Raw genomic sequence first — 16,979 nt, forward strand, 5'->3', positions numbered from 1 at the left:
CCATTTAAAATTTAATGCTTAAGCTATATTTTAAGAAGTTAATTTTTATTTTTGTATTGCCTAAGTTTCAGTTCTTTTAATAGAATTTAAATCAGCAGCTAAGTGGTATGGTGGATAGAGTGATGGGCCCGGAGTCAGGAAGACTCCCCTTTCTGAGTTCAAATCTGACCTCAGATACTTAATAGTTGTGTGACCCTGGCAAGTCTCTTGCCCCTGTTTGCCTTAGTTTCCTCATCTGTAAAATGAGTTGGAGAAGGCAGTAGCAAACCACTCCTGTTTGATACTCTGTTTAATATATTTGCCAAGAAAACTCCGAATGAGGTCATGAATAGTTGGATGTGACTGAAACGAGTGAACATTTTTTTAAAAGGGGTGAAGAACATTCCACATGGAGTCAGAGAGTTGGGTTCAAATCCCAGTTTTGTTATTTATTACCTAGGAATCCTTCAGCAAGTTAACCTATTGGACCCTCTGTTTCCTTCTTTATATAGTTCAGTAATGAGTTTGGACTAATAGATTATCTCCAAGGTCTTTTCCAGGTCTAGGATCCAATCATCTCATGAGGTTATTAGATAATATTGCCATGGCACACTACTGCCACCTGGTGGCACTGTACCAGAATTGTAGGAGCAGTCTTTTGGGAAGCAAATAGGCTCTTTTTAGTTTAATTCTGAAGCGAAAATATTTCTCACATTGTCCATGCTGTAACCTGTGTAATAAAGCTGTAAGCTGAACTTTACTCTTTATTACACCCGGTAGACAGATTCTTTGACATCAGGCTAACAACATTTCCTGAATTTAATCAGTCCTAACAACCAGTGTCACTGAACACTGAACTGGGTACATTGGTCACAATTCTATAGCATCTCAAGGTTTGCAGAGTGCTTTACTACAACAGCCCTGGGAGAGAGGAGATCCAAGTATTATTGCTTCTTTTTTGCAGAAGATGAAAATGAGACTAAGATATTAAGGGACTCAGAATAAGTAGGAATGCTAGAGTTCAAACTCACATCTTTGCCTCTCTACCATTCTCCTTTCTCTGTACCAGCCATAAGATTCTACTTTGGGGTGAGCTAGGAGGCAAGCAAACATTACCTATATCCCTTTCTGGTTACCTTGTTGCAGTAATGTTGTCAACAGTATTTTTTCTCAGCTATAGGGCTAACTAAATGACTTCTAAAAACTTAATAACAACAGTAATAATAGCTGAAAATTATGTAGCAGTTTAAGGCTTGCCAAACACTTTACAGATATCTCATTTGATCCTCACAATAATAAGCTATTATTATTTCCATTTCAAAGATGAGGGAACTGAGGCTAAGATAGGTTTAATGACTTGTCCAGGGTCGCACAGCTAGGAAATATCTGAGTATAAATTTGAATTCAGGTTTTTCTGACATCCAATCTGGTACATTATCCTTTTTTCGTCATTGCTGACTTCTGAGATTTCTTCAATTTGTGAAAGTCTGAAGCTGTGAATGAAATGTTGGAGCTTTAAGAGACTTTAGCTGTACAACCCTCTCCTACATTTTATACATGAGAAAACTGAGACCCAGTAAGGTTATTTGATTTCCCAAGGTAATACAAGCTAGTTATTGGAAGAGCTTGGGGCTAAAACCAAGGCTTATCAACCTTTAAGGGCTGCTAGGTGGGACAGTGGATAGATACCAGGGCTGAAGCCAAGAAGATTCACTTTCAGTCTGCAGATCTGGCCTCAGGCACTTGCTAACTGTGTAGCCTTGAGGAAATCACTTAAGCCAGTTGACCTTAGTTTCTCATCTAAAAAATGAACTGGACAAGAAGTGGCCAATCATTCATATTATCTTTGCCAAGAAAACACCAACTGGGATCATAAAAAACTGGACATTCCTGAATCAAGTGAACAAATAGCAACTTTGTACTAAATTATACTATATTTCATACACCACATTGAAAAGGACATTTCCATAGACTAGCCCTGTTGGTCAGAAAACTGAAACACCAGAGGAAAATACATAGCACGAAATAGAACTTGGAGGTTGTAATCTGTTTTGTGGAAACAATTGGACTGGCAAAAGGTATTTGAGATCTGGAGGACAGATGAACAATTAGGGAAGTATGAGATGACTTCTAGGAACATTGAAAGTTTCACCTGCTTGGAGAATTCACTAGCCACAAAAGCTGCCTGTGAGACTAACATGAGAACCTTAGGCAAGGATTGAAGATTTGAGGGAAAATTAATCTAACACAATAATAGTGCTAGAAGGGATCTTATACCATAGAACTTTAGAGTTGGAAGGGCCCTTATAACAGAAAATCAGAGGTGAGAAAGGCCTTAGAATGCAAAATCTTAGAACAAAAAATACAAATGAGTTGTACCATTATTATACTCTTTTAACAAATAGAATTATAGATTATCACACCTCAAGGGAACCTTTAAACATAGAATTTTAGAAGATAGTACATAGATTTTTGAATTGGATGGGACATTAGAATGTGGAAATTCTAACAAGGAACATTAGAAATAGGAGAGGACCTTGGAGCATAGAATGTTAGAAACATAAGGAACCTTAGAACATTATAGATCTGGAAGAAACTTCAATACAAATTATCTCCCCTCCCCCATTGATAGAAAAAGAATTACTTGTCTTGTGCCCTCCTCATTAAAGTCTGCTGCCTCAGTGATAAGCATTCTTTTTTTAATACAATGGGCTCATTTTTGTGCTACAAGGCTATTGAAATTCACTGGCTTCAGTTGCCATCCACATCTTTAACCTCACATTTCTCAGTTGTTGACTATTGGGTTTCCTTGCTAGCCTGAATACACTGTAGTCTCCAATAAACCTATACACTTTCCCCCCAAATGCTGCCATTTTGGAAAAGGTGGAGCAAGAAGGAATAAATGCAAGCAAATTCCCTAAGTCCCAGTCCTGGCTGGTGAGGTTAATGGAAACCTCACCAAAACCATCTCTCTGGGTTGAGAGGAATAAAGCTATTTATTAATGGGAGCCTTCCCTTTGGGGGAGGAGGGATAGAAAAAGGCCATTCCCAAGGATGGTATGAGTAATGCCTCAAGATCCCCACAACCGTGGGTTCTGGGCAGGCAACATTTGAGAGTTTAACCCAATATTTTATAGGAAACTCTGTTTATTTGAATATCTTTTAAAATGCAGTATTCACAGTACTTCTATTAATCTAAGCTATTCTAATAAAGATAGCTTTCACTCAGGGATCCCTAACCAATGTGTTTTGCCAACAAACAGGCTTTTAATTTCAAGAGAGGGCTTTTGCTTGCCACATAAATGCTTTTTCTAACAGTAACTTGCCTTGTGTTTTGTGTAACATTTTCCAGACTGATTTCAAGTTTAAACACAACACACACACACACACACACACACACACACACACACACACACACACAGATTTAAGAAGCCAGGCCATATTTGACAGATATAAAGTTACTGATCCTTTCCCAAGGCCTCCAAAGAGTTTCCCAGTTTTAGAGGATAGGAGGGAACAGCTTGTATCAGTTGGGTCACAGAATCAATGAATGTTAGAACTGAGAGGACTTTAAACCATAGAAGGATGCAGCATGATATAGTGGAAAGTGTATAGGACCTGGATTTGGTGAACCCAGAGTTGAATCTTGGTTCTATTTTTTGTAACCTGTGTGACCCTAGGCAATGTGTCTCTTCCCTTCATTTTTCTTATTTGTGAAATGAGGATGTGGGACTGGAGATAAACTCTTCAATTCTAGAATTCCTATAAATGTTAGGATACCATGTCAGAGCTGGAAGAGATGTTAGAACATGTTAAAGGATAAGCTATAGAATATTAGAGTGAAAGGGGATCTAAAGACATGAGATACTGGAGCTGGAAAGGACCTTAGAGAATGTCCAGTCCAACTGGTTTGTTTTAAAGATAAGGAAGTGGAGACCCAGAGAAATAAAATGACTCCCTTGAAGTCATTCAGCTAGTAAGTGACAAAACATGAATTCAAATCCAGATCTTTGGCACTTTCTCTTTCTAGTACAAGAGGCATCAAAAACATCTCCTCCTCCCTCAGCTGCTCTATTCTAGGAGAGTTGAGAAGTTGCTGATTTGGGGATCTCTTCCATACCAAGAAGTTCTAGTCATGTTTCTTTCCCTTCTGCAGGGCAGCAGCAGCTCAGACTCTCTGGAAGGACGGAGCTGTGACTACGCCAGTAAAAGCTATGATGCCGTTGTGTTTGATGTATTGAAAGTGACTCCTGAGGAGTTTGCTGTAAGTAGAATATAACTCATCCTAGGGGATGCATGACATTTGGGAGTAAATATGGGGCAGATCATTGGGTGATGCTACATTCTTTTAGGAATGACTCACATTTCTATAGTGTTTTAAGATTCATGAAGCACTTTTCTCACAACTAGTCTGCGTGGTAGATAGCAGGAATATCACTCTCCCCATCTCACAGAGGAGAGAACTTAAGTAACCTAACCAGGGACATATTGATAGTGTCAGAGCTGACATTTGAGTCTTGATAGCCCGATTTTTCAAGCCCAGGACTCTCTGAGACCCCACCTATACATACACTCTCCTCTCCCTGTTAAAAATGTGTTACTGTATCCAGTTCCTTGATAATATTAATTAGCTATTCTATTTTAAAGATCTATAATTAAAAAAAAAAAACTATAACGTTCCTCCTTTTTTCTGTAGTTAAAGCACCAATAAAGCACTGTCATTAAATCACAGAATTTCGGAGCTGGACTGGACGCCAGAGGACATCTAAGACAATCAGTATCTGAACAGGAACCCTCTCTATGACCCCCAGGCAGCCTACTCATTACACTCTGTAACAGCTCTAATTGTAAAGAAGTTTTTCTTTATATCAAGCTCAAAGCAACCTCTACAACTTCCACCCATTGTGCCTAGTTTAGCCCTCTGTGGCCAAGAAGTACAAGTCTAATCACTCTGCCATGTGGAATTCCTTAAAATACTTGAAGATAGTAATCATACCCTTGCTTCTTAAGCTTTCTCTTCTCCAGGATAAACATTCCTGGTTTCTTTAGCTGATCTTCTTGTCACACATGCTATCAGGGCCTTTCATCATCTTGATTGCTTTCCTCTCGATTTCAGTTTTGTGTCAACCTTTTCCTGCCAGAATCCTTCTCCCAGTGTCCTTCTCTCAGTACTCAGTACCTTATACTCATACAAAGTACTCAGAATATACAATACATCATGTGTGGCCTGACCAGGGAAGAAGATATCAGGATGATCACCTCACTAGCCCTGTAATATTATTCCTCTCCTAACATAATTCAAGATGGTATTTGCATTTTTGATGGCCATGTCCCACTCGACTCATATTAAATCTGTAGGTCACTAAAACACAAAGATATTTTGTTAGCCCCCTTTTGTCCATTTAATTAATTTATTTTTTGATCCAATGAATAATACTTTAAATTTTCAAATCTTATTAAATTTCATTTTATGTTATTAGATTCAACATGACAGTTTAGCATATCATATAACTATTAACAACGTCACTCAGGCTTGTGTATTATGTTATTTGAAAAGCACATATATCATGCATTTTGAAAACCTTAAGATGTTTTATCAGTATTGATTATTAATAATATTAATATTATTGTGATGCTGATGATGCTGTCACCTTTGCTTTTATCTAAGTCATTGATGAAACTCTGACTAGTCTAGGGCCAAGGACAGATTGGTAATTTACTCCACAAGAGATTTACAATTTGATGTGAACCCTTCTCTTTATTATTGATATTAATTATTGGTTCTAAGACAGAAAAGTAGAAAGAGCCATGGAGTTAGGGTTAAGTGACTTTCCTAACTAGGAAGTGATCCCACATTTGAACCAAAGACCTGCCATCTCTAGGCCCGACTATCCACTGAGTCACCTAGCTTACCTCCAATGTGAAATCTTCTAATGACTACTTTCTGTGGGTGGTCCTTCATCAAGTTTCACATCATCATCATCATCATCATCATCATCATCATCATCATCATCATCATAGTAACTGCCATTTCTATAGTGATTTAAAATTTTTTAGTGTGCCTTATATTCCCTTTTGAGTCTGCCTAACATTGCTATCATTTTGTCCAAGGAAAGTGTAAGAGGCTTTGTCAAAGACTTGATTGAAATGTAGATATATGATACCTCTACTACTTCCCATCTAGCAAGCCTGTCAAAAATGAAAATGGGATCAGTCTGGTGGTGCATGAAGGGTATAATGCATTTGGAGTAAGAAAATCTGCATTTGAATTCCAACTCTGCCACTTAATACTTGTGTGACCATGGCAAAGTTACTTAATTAATTTGGCCCTTATTTTCCTCATATGTAAAATGAAGGGGGAGAATTAGATGAGCTCTAAGTGAACTTTGAATTCCAAAATTATGAGGCTATAATCCTGTGACCTTTTTTTTTTGATGGAGCCACATTGATTATTAGTGAACACTGCTATTTTTCTTGATACAAATTATCAAAAATCATCTTTTAAATAAAAATTATCTAGAATTTTGGTCAAGTATTGAACTGTAGCTCACTAGTCTAGATCTAGGAGACTGAACTTTTTTTTGGAAAAAATTGGAATAATATTTTTTTGTTTCTAGCCCTTTGATACCACTCCTATTCTCTAGTTTTTCAAAGATCACTTAAAATACCTAAGTGATCACATGGTCTAGCTCTTTCATTTGGGCCTGATGTCTTGAAATTCATTGATGTCCACAAGGTGCTATCTTACAAATCAAGTTTCAACTTTCCAGTTATCATTTTTGTTCAATCCTCAGTTCAAATATTGTTCTCCTTGGTAGAAAAGATAGAAGCAAAATAAGAGTTGAATAATTTTGACTTATTTCCATAATCCATTAGCATCATCTCATCTACCTCAAACAGTAATTTTGTTTCTTCTTTAATTGTCTTTATGACATTTTTTTTAAAAAGCCCCTTTTCATGGTCCTTCTCTCTCTGTCTCTGTTTCTCTGTGTCTCTTGTCTGTCTCCCTCCCTCTCTCTCTCTTCCTCCCCGACTCTCTTTCTCTCTCCCTTCCTCCCTTCCTCCCTGTTTCCCTCCACCCTCCCTCTGTTCCTCCCTCCAACTCCTCCTCCTCCTCCTCCTTAGGCAACCTGGAGGCTTGGCCACATTAAAACCCAGCTTAGTTCAGATGCCATTGCATCTCAGAACCCCTGAGGTCAAGAAATCCACCACTCTTGGTATTCCAAATTGGAATGTACCAATCTTCTATAATACCTAACATTTATGTAAAATTTGCAAAGCATTTTACATATATCTCCTTTTGTTTGCTTTTTACAACAAATTTTTGCTATAGATGTTTTTTACCAATGAGGAAATTGATTCTGAGAGAATTTGTGACCTGAAAAATTTACTCATGTCATTAGAGTTTGAGGTGTTATTCAAGTCCAGATCCCTCTGTTTCCATGACTGGCACTCTATCTTCTATGCTATCTATCTGTATCTTCTGTATTGCTTGTGTGTGTTTATTTCCTTTATATATCTTAAAAATCTAAATTAGTTGTTGAGTTCTTGTGCCTCCTCATTGGTTCTTTTAGATATTTCTACCTTTTCTTCTTCATTGGAATCCTTTCTATATGTGACATTAAAATTTCCTTCTTGAGAGCTTTCCATTATTTTTGTGCCATCTCCTCTGTAGACTTTTAGCCTAGAGAATTCTCCTAACTCTGCTTTTTTGGGGGAGTGTTTACAATCCACTCTCTGCAATCTAAGATATATGTCTGCTTATGACCAATTTTCTACTCTTTTATCATTAGTTCTAAGATGGAGTGGCTATGTCCCCATGAGGTTTCTATCAATTCTTCTACAGTGGTTAGTCCCTTCTTACTAGTCAGAGTTCTATTTATAATAGCAATTCCCTTCATCATTTCCTGCGCCATGTGAAGAATGAAATGAACATTTAGACAAGCCAGAAGTTTGCCGGGAAGACATGCCAGCAGATGTTTGACTAACTGTCTTCCAACAGTACAGTATCATTGCTTTGGGCCAAATTCATGATCTATTTTGTATATTCCCCCCTTTTCCAGGTGTCCTCTAATATATTCTCATAACAAGATTTCTTCTGGTTTTGTCTTCATTGGATTCCCATCCAAATGTTCTCTACTGTGCTACCCTTTTGGTTCCTGGATGTCTTTCAGTGGATGCTTCTATGGCATAAAATGTAATGTGTTGAAAACTCCATTAAAGATATTCTCAGTCTGTAAAAACAGACTCAAATGTCAACGGTATGAGATAGGCTAACCCTAGCAGGTCTCATAACCCATAACTAGTTCAGTTCTGGACTCTGTCCCTAGGCTTTACTCTGAGGCAATGCTATTGTTGGCCAGAACTTGAAAATGGTGGATCTCAGTCAGCAGTGTGCTGGTAAATGTATAATGACCAGATCTCTGGGAGCAAATAAGTACATACAATGTACTTTTAAGTTTAATCTGCATTATTAATATTTTGTCCATCACTTTCTTAAGTCTAGAAACTAAGCAAAAAAATCAAATCAAGCCTGGATTTGTAGTGTTTGTTGATTTCCAAAGTGTATATTTTCATGCTGAAAATTTAACAGTTATCTCTCAAGAGGCAGTATGAATTGTCTCTAGCACATTCCTGGTCTTAGTGATTTATGGAATCAGTTTTGGCCATGGTGTTCATGTGCTTGTTGACACATGTATCTACATACAAAGTACATTCCTATGCATATGATGTGAACTACATATACATACATAATCAATTTTATTGTGCTTAGGGCCAGTCTGTTGCCTTTCTGTTAACACATACATTTAGAGACATTTGTGAAAATACTCCAGTCTCAGCCTCTTGCTGTCTATAGAAGTAACCATCATAGGATCTTAGACCTAGAGATGGAAGGGACCCCAGAGGACCAACCCTTTCCTTTTACAGATGAGAAAACTGGATCTTTCCATTGTACTAATGTACTATGGAAATGTATGTAGACCTGGCTTTGGGTTTAGCAAATGAATTTTTTCTTTAGTTACTCTAAGCCCAGAAGGGCATTCATGCCTATGCTAATGCTTCTTCATCTCATGTAATTGCCCTCAATTCTGTTCTGCTCTGGCTTAATTTTATTTTGTTTTATTTAATTTCTTCATCCATTTATTAGTCTATTTATCCATTAATTAATAAATCAGTCTATTCATTTATTTATTTCAAGATTGGATCCCCCTAGCTCAATTAAGCTGGAAGTGCAGTGGGCTCTCATGGACCTGACCTCACTGCTGGTCAGTACAGAAGCTTTGCCCTGCTCTGTTTTTTCCTTTATTCAGTTCTCTCCTCCTTTGGAAGTTTAGGGGTCCCCCTATTCATAGGGCTCACTATATCTATTTTTGCCTTAGTGTAGATACCCAAGCCACCTTAGCACTGCTTCAGCTTAGACCTCAAGAGATCCACCATCAGCTTCTTTCCATTAACTAGGATTACACTTGTGTGCCATCCTGCCCACCTATCTACCTGACTTTAATTACTGACTCTTGGCTCAGTAGGTGACTATAACAGGCCACCTAACCTCTCTGAGTCTCAGTTTATCCATCTGCAAAATGAGAGGTTTAGATTAAATGATGCAAAAGATATTTTGGCTCTAATAGTCTTTTGAATGGAACCCTCTGTCTTAGTTCAGATATATCTGGAAGATATATCTGAAGATAACTATAATGCTGACATTCTGTTCTTGAGCAATTGGCTTTTTAACCTAGTATAATTCTTTAAAATTATTCCTGATATAACTCATCTAATTTGATCCAGCCCATTTTCTTGCCTGCTGAGATTGTTTGGATACTGACTTTGACATATTAGCTATCCTTCCCTGCTTTGTGCCTTCTGCAGATTTGCTGAGCTTGCCTTCTCTGTCTTTATTCAAATCATTGATTTTTTAAAAAGTTCATACCTTCTTCCCCAGTTAACTTTTACCATGCACATTTTGGATTGCTTGTGAAAAGTTGAAGAAAAATCCCAATGATCTTGTATCTATTCCTTTTGTTTTTTTTTTTAAGGGCAGGGAAGGAAGGGACATGTGGGGGAATATCCTCTTCATGGTTTCCTATATCAGCTCCTTATTTTATTTCCTGCCTGAATTCCAAGGGTAGGTATGAAGATCAGTTTCTGCCAGGTCTTAATCTGTGGGCTTGGGCCTGCTAATCCATCATAGGGCCAGCCACTTGGAAGAATGAAGAGCTCTTGGCAGAATTGAAAGTCGTATTCCTCAATCTAGCAGAGCATTGATTATTTTCCTGTCTGATGATGTACACAGCCTCTGCCTGTGTCCAAAGATGGGGAAATAATAACAAAAATGATGAAAAGTATTTCTGAGATGACTTCATTCTATTCTCAAGTCCCCTGGGCTATTCCATCTGTATTGTGCAGTGCATTAGAAACAGCTCTGGAGTTGGGTTTAGAAAGATTTGGGTTCAAATCTCTGAGCCTCAGTTTTTTCAGCTATAAAGTTGGGGCAACAATACTTATGTTACCTATTTCACAGGGTTGTTATGAGGAAAGTGTTGGGTAAACTTTAAATCATTATATAGACATGAGTTATTAAAGATCTCTAGAGTGGAGAGAATAATACTTGTGTACATGTACTACCTACATTAGACCACACTGATCAGGTTGTTATGTGACAGAGAGCGCATTGAAGTTGTGAGACTGATTTGTTCTGCCAGCTCACCTGTATGACTTTGAAGCAAGTTCTTTAATCTCTTTGAGCCTCTGTTTCTTCCTCTGGAAAATAAGGGGGTTGGGCTAGATGATTTCAAAGATCCTTTTCAGTTCTGGCAGAATGTTGTTCTATGAAATAAATGCTTCCTAGCATGCATTATATAAAAGCAGGAAATTAAGTGTGGTATGGTAGGCCTGGAGTCAGGAAGACCTGAGTTTAAATCCCACCTCAGACCTGACCAGCTATATGACCTTAGGCAAGTCACTTAACCTGTATTTGTCTCAGTTTCTTCATCTTAAAAATGATGATAATAATGTTTACTCCCAGGCTGTCATGAGGACCAAATGAAACAACATTTGTAAAGTACTTTGCAAACCTTAAAGCACTATGTAAATGCTGTAATAATAATAATTAAGTAATTAATGTGATCATTCTCCAGAATTTCAGATCATTATCAATATGGGACTGTAGGATGTTGCAGATAGATAAGATCAATGCAGTTTTTTTGTAGAGGCATGGTGGTATCTTGGAAAGAACACTGATCTTGGAGTCAAAATATCTGGCTCTGAGTCCCATGTGTGCTATTTACTAGTTTATATGAGTTTAGATGAGTCTCTGAGTCTCTTTTCTGCTTTGTGAGCAGAGTCACTCCTTTTCTGAGCCTTAGTTTTCCTCACCTGTAAAGTGAGATGGTAAGCTTTGTACTCCTAACTTTGACTGGGTAGTAAGGAAAACATATTAGCCTCAGCAAGCTCAAGTCCAAAGCTATGTGATAACCTTTTAGCCTGGAGACCTGAGGCTGTGCTCCTCAAGTCATTGCCATTGGATTGGTTGCTTTGTCCTGCCTACATTCCTGGACTCTTGGGTCCCTGTGACTTGGGCTCCTAGGCCAGAAAGGAAACTCCACTGCCTCCAACTAGAATGGAAGTGAACAAGTGAAAAGGCCAAAAATTCAGACATGTTTTGGGAAACTACATAGCCTAGGGATAGGGGAAAGAGTTGACTCTTAGGCCTTCTCCCCTTACTGTATGGTGTGAGTGCTGAGCCTAGTTGTTTTAAAGATGCCAGCAGTTCTGGCTCCCTAGCTAATGGGAAAAGGCTGCTCCCAAGCATTAGGTCAACATGGGATGTCCACATATTAACTGGTCTTTTTCTCTCATGAAAGTTCATTCCTCAGTGTCTTCTGTGTGTAAAGCATGTTAGGTGGTCTAGGTAGTCACTGAGTCCTCATTACTCTCAAAGTGTTCTTAAAATATTAAGAGCTCATGTTTCCCTGGTGGTTTAAGGTTGACAAAACTCTTTTCTCTCAATGATCTGGACAATAGACACTAGAAATATTATTATCCTTATGTTACAGAGGAGGAAAGTGAGACTGAGAGACAATAACTAAGCTGAAGTCAGAAAGTCAGTAAGTGTCAGAGCCAGGACCCAAACCATGTCTTACAGTCCAGTCTTTACCTGTGTTACCTCAGTGGGAATAATTGCTTGCCTTATTCAGGACTCAGATTCAGAGACTGTGGCTCTGGGGTCCATTATCTCTTCATGCCTTCATGTGAGGTCAAGTTTTACAAAGGTATCAAAACAGCTTGATTCAAATGCCTCTGACCTTACTGAATGCTTTTCTTTGGATTAATCTCACATGATTTTCCTCAAAGTCCTTTCTATTCCCTGGACTATCATTGTCCAGAGCTATTCATGTCAACACTTCTCATGCCCTCCTTTGGCCTCTTTCAGAGATGACTCACCATGGAAGTCCTCATTTCTTCCTCTCTCCATCCCTCTTCTCTCTCCCTTGGTCTTGAAACTGATGATTGTAGGTTGTTTCCTTTGCCCTTAGCAGCCCATTGCATGGCACTGATGCCAGAGCTTTAGATTCCTCCAAGAACCTTGTGTTTGATTCCTGGATGCTCCCACACTCCATCATATGTCGCTGTGTTCATAGTCCTCTGCAGAATGTCATTTTCTATAAGGCTTTGGCATCTGATATCAGGGATAAGCATTGGCTGCTCAGCAGTACGTATATAACTCAGAAAATGAAGGAAGGTCGAGGGGCTCTACCCCGGGTGTCCAGTGACGAGTTCCTACTCAAAAAAGCTTTCCTTTGGCATTCAATCATAATAATAACAGCATTAGTAATAGCTCATCTTTATATAACTTTGTAACAACCATAATAGCTGACATTTAGTTAGCATTTTAAGGTTTGCCAAGCACTTTACATACATTAAGTCATTTGAACCAAATAGCAACTCCTTGAGGTAGATACCCTAACTAAGGCTCAAAGAGGTTAAGGCACTTGTTCAGTCACACCTCAAGAGTGAGTGTCAGAGGCAGGCTTGGAACACAGTTCTTCCTGACTTCCAGAATACTAGCCACTAGCCTGTGCAGTCTCTGCCGACATGCGAGATGCCTCGGATCGCAGAGGGGTTTGCTAACCTGCCTCTTTTTTGTTACAGAGCCAGATTACTCTCATGGATATTCCAGTATTCAAAGCTATACAGCCAGAGGTATGTCCTTCATGCTAATAGAGTAACATTTATATGTTCTGAGGGTTTTGCAGGGGAACTTTGCTTTGGGCTAACTCTTAATATTGTTGACCAAAAGCCTTACAGACTTAAAATACCCATGATTTTATCAGTGTGAGTAAGCTAACCTGTATTTCTTGTACATGTGAATAGATGACCTTTATGAATTACTCTATATATTTTGCATGTGACTGTAGATGTGTATACATGATGTTTCCCTCAACTAGATTGTAAGCTCTTGGAGAGCAGGAATTGCATACTTTTGTCTTTATATTCCCAGCACCTGGCCCAGTGCCTGATATACAGTACCATAGATTTTTTTTTTGATCCACATTTTTAAACTTTTCCTCAAAAATGTACTTCCAGAGCATAGAGACAGTATGTACCATAGGTTTCAAATAACTTTTGTTTGTTGATTAATTGATTACACTTGAAAAAAAAATCAATCATTTGGTGATTGAATCTTTCCACACTTGGCTGGGCCTCAGTCAATGAAAACAATTTTATCTCTGAGCCTATGCTTAAGTCCTTTTCATCTTGCTTCAATTTCCTAGAACTTTTACCTTAAGTCTATGAGAGCTCAGTATCTCTCTTTGCCACAAGGAGATATTAGAAGAGATCAGTGAAAGATGTCTCATGATGGTCTTACAGTCTTCCTTGACATCTCAATGAACAACATGTTGTTAGCTTAAGCCTGGTCAAGGGAGGCAAGGCATTGGCACATCTTAATTGGGGCCCAGAAAACATGCTAAGTTCCACAGGGAGGAGGACTCTTGTCTGGGTTCTCACCTTTCTGGGACTGGAAAATTGGTAGAAACAACACAAGAGGAGTCCAGAATAACTGGAAGCATGTAGTCAGGCACCTGCAGATTGCCACCTCTTTTCCACTGTTTTACTTATTAAAAGCATTTCTCATTCTTTTTAGTAGACATAATCATTGTAATTGTAGGACATGTTATGGAAGAACTTTCTCCCCAAAGAAAACATTCTCTCATAGCACATCTCAAGTATCAAGATTTGCTTTGGTTCTACTTTTGGAACTTTTTGTCTCACCCATTATTGGAGTTTCCCTAATATGCACATGGTAAATTTGAAGTTTCATTAGATAGGAAAGTTCTCTAAAGAGATAACATAATAACATGCATTGTCTTGAGTCTCTTAAAAACATTCCTAGAAATACATGTACAGTTCTAGATTTGAATTAATGAAATTAACTACACAATACAAGAGGAGCAAGCCATGAGACTAGTTTGTGTGTGTGTGTGTGTGTGTGTGTGTGTGTGTGTGTGTGTGATCTTGGGATGTGAGTAGACCCCAAAGCAATGAGTCAATATGGGAAATGGCAGCCAGAAAAGCTAATGTGATCTCATACTACATTAAGAGAAGCATTAAAGTCCAGAATTCAGGAAGCTTTCGTCCTGCTGCCCTAGGCTCTGATTAGATTATATTTATAATGCTGTGTTCAGCTCTGCCTTCTGTATTCTCAAAAAGATACCTATCACCTAGACTATGTCCAGACTTGGAAAACAAGGTTAGGGAAAGTACAACAATCATGCCAGATGAGGGAAGTTTATCCTGAAAAAGCAGAAGTCTTGGGAAGGGAAAATGACTGTTTTCCTCTGAATAGGAATGGGAAAGATAATAGAACTAGAACTAGAATGAATCTTGTCCAGCTCCTTAATTTTACAGCTGGGGAAACTGAGACCTATGACTGAACTTGTGCAATGTTCCATAGATCCTCCATTGATCCAGTATATTGTGTTGCCCTCAATTCAATTAAATTCAATAAGCATTTTTAATGGTTACTTAGAATGTATAAAAGGGATTAGGCTTATTTTTCATGGCTCAAAATAAACAACCAGAAGTTCCAGAAAGGTAGATTAGTTGTCTAGCAACAGAATGGACACTGTGAGGTAGCAAGATCACTGTCCCTGAAGTCTTCCAGCAAAATCTGGATGAGCTAACAGTAATGAGTGTTAGAGAAGATGTAGATTCTGACTCACAGAAGGATAGGACAGCATGGGCTCTGAGGTCCTTTCTAGCTCTGAAGTTCTGTTGACTAGGGTTTTATGTCATGTATGGGAATTGAAAATAAATGATCATTGAGTTTAGAACTTTTTTATAGCCTAATGACTCAGAGTATCTGGGAAGATAGGCTTATATTTTAACATAATGTCAGACCAAGTGTTTTGGCTTTCTAATAATTAATAATTTATTTGTTATTTATATGAATCAGCTTGAAACAGTAGAAAAAGCATTGGGCCTGAAATCCGAGGGCCTGGATTCAAATCTCATCTCCATGGCTTATGACCCACTTGACTTAGGGGAAGTCACCTAATATATCTGGACTTTAATTTCCTTGTCTGTAAAATGAATAGTTTAGACTCACTGCCATCTAAGATCCCTTCCTGTTCTAAAAGTATGACTCCATATACAGCCAATTACAGCCTGAGACATCAATTTCCTGTTATCTTTCTTTTAATTATCATTAATACACATTTATATACCACTTTAAGGATTACAAGTCATTTTTTTTCCACAAACAACCCCATCCTTCCTTTATAGATTTGAAAACCTATACAAAGAGAGTAAAGGGCAATTTGACTAGAAATTAGCTAGTCTGATCTCCCATGGATTGAGCCTCAGATAGAAATATAACATCCAGTTACTCTTAGGCTAGTGTCTGTGTGGGGAAGAGTTATTTGTTTTTTGTTTGTTTGTTTGTTTGTTTGTTTTTTAATTTAATTTTTTCTTTTTTCTTTTTAATTTTTATTTGGTCATTTCCAAACATTATTCATGAAACAAAGATCATTTTCTTTTCTTCCCTCCCCCCCTCCCACCACCTCTCCCACAGCCGATGCACAATTCCACTGGGTATCACATGTGTTCTTGGTTCAAACCCATTTCCATGTTGTTGGTATTTGCATTAGAGTGTTTATTTAGAGTCTTTCCTCAGTCATATCCCTTCCACCCCTGTAGTCAAGCACTTGCTTTTCATCGGTATTTTTACTCCCACAGTTTATCTTTTGCTTGTGGATAGTGTTTTTTAGATCCCTGCAGATTGTTCTGGGACATTGCATTGACCCTAATGGAGAAGTTCATTACATTCTCTTGTACCACAATGTATCAGTCTCTGTGTACAATGTTTTCCTGGTTCTGCTCCTTTCGCTCTGCATCACTTCCTGGAGGTCGTTCCAGTCTCCATGGAATTCCTCCACTTTATTATTCCTTTTAGCACAATAGTATTCCATCACCAACATATACCACAATTTGTTCAGCCATTCCCCAATTGAAGGGCATCCCCTCGTTTTCCAATTTTTGGCCACCACAAAGAGTGCAGCTATGAATATTCTTCTACAAGTCTTTTTCCTTATTATCTCTTTGGGGTACAGAGTTATTTGTTTTTATGGACCATATCCATAGTAATTCTGTACTTCACAGTGTAGTTATCAAATGGCTTGTTCTTATGCCCATGGTGAGAGAGCAAAACTCTCTAGCAATGGGCCAGAAGCAGATATCCTAACAATGAACTAGAGAAGATCCCTTTTTCCTATGTAGTTACAATTGTGCCTTACTTCCCAAAACAAAGAGTCACCAAGCAACCTAAGAATAGAATTAGCCACAGATGTTTAGGAGAAATTATATTAAATCTGGCAACTGTATCCTTTAACAGAATAAAAACTTATTCACAATTAAATAGAAGTAAGGCAGGAATGGGATAAGTTTATTTCTTTCAGCCATCCTGCTATTTGAGTAAGTACCCAATTTGTCTATTTAGAAGT

The 16,979-nt window shown here is 38.2% G+C and overlaps 1 protein-coding gene across 4 annotated transcripts in view; it reads left to right on the forward strand.

The window, feature by feature from the left end:
• The window catches only part of RALGPS1 (Ral GEF with PH domain and SH3 binding motif 1), a 662,857-nt gene that overhangs the window by 113,936 nt on the left and 531,942 nt on the right, over positions 1 to 16,979 (forward strand). For all 4 annotated transcript variants that reach the window (XM_056812171.1, XM_007474667.3, XM_056812172.1 and 1 more), the window contains 2 exons: positions 4,136 to 4,243; positions 13,129 to 13,179. In XM_056812171.1, coding sequence (XP_056668149.1) covers positions 4,136 to 4,243; positions 13,129 to 13,179 — 159 coding nt within the window. The remainder of the gene's footprint in view (positions 1 to 4,135; positions 4,244 to 13,128; positions 13,180 to 16,979) is intronic.

Source organism: Monodelphis domestica, chromosome 1 (assembly GCF_027887165.1).
Source record: "Monodelphis domestica isolate mMonDom1 chromosome 1, mMonDom1.pri, whole genome shotgun sequence".
Taxonomy (NCBI): Eukaryota; Metazoa; Chordata; class Mammalia; order Didelphimorphia; family Didelphidae; genus Monodelphis; species Monodelphis domestica.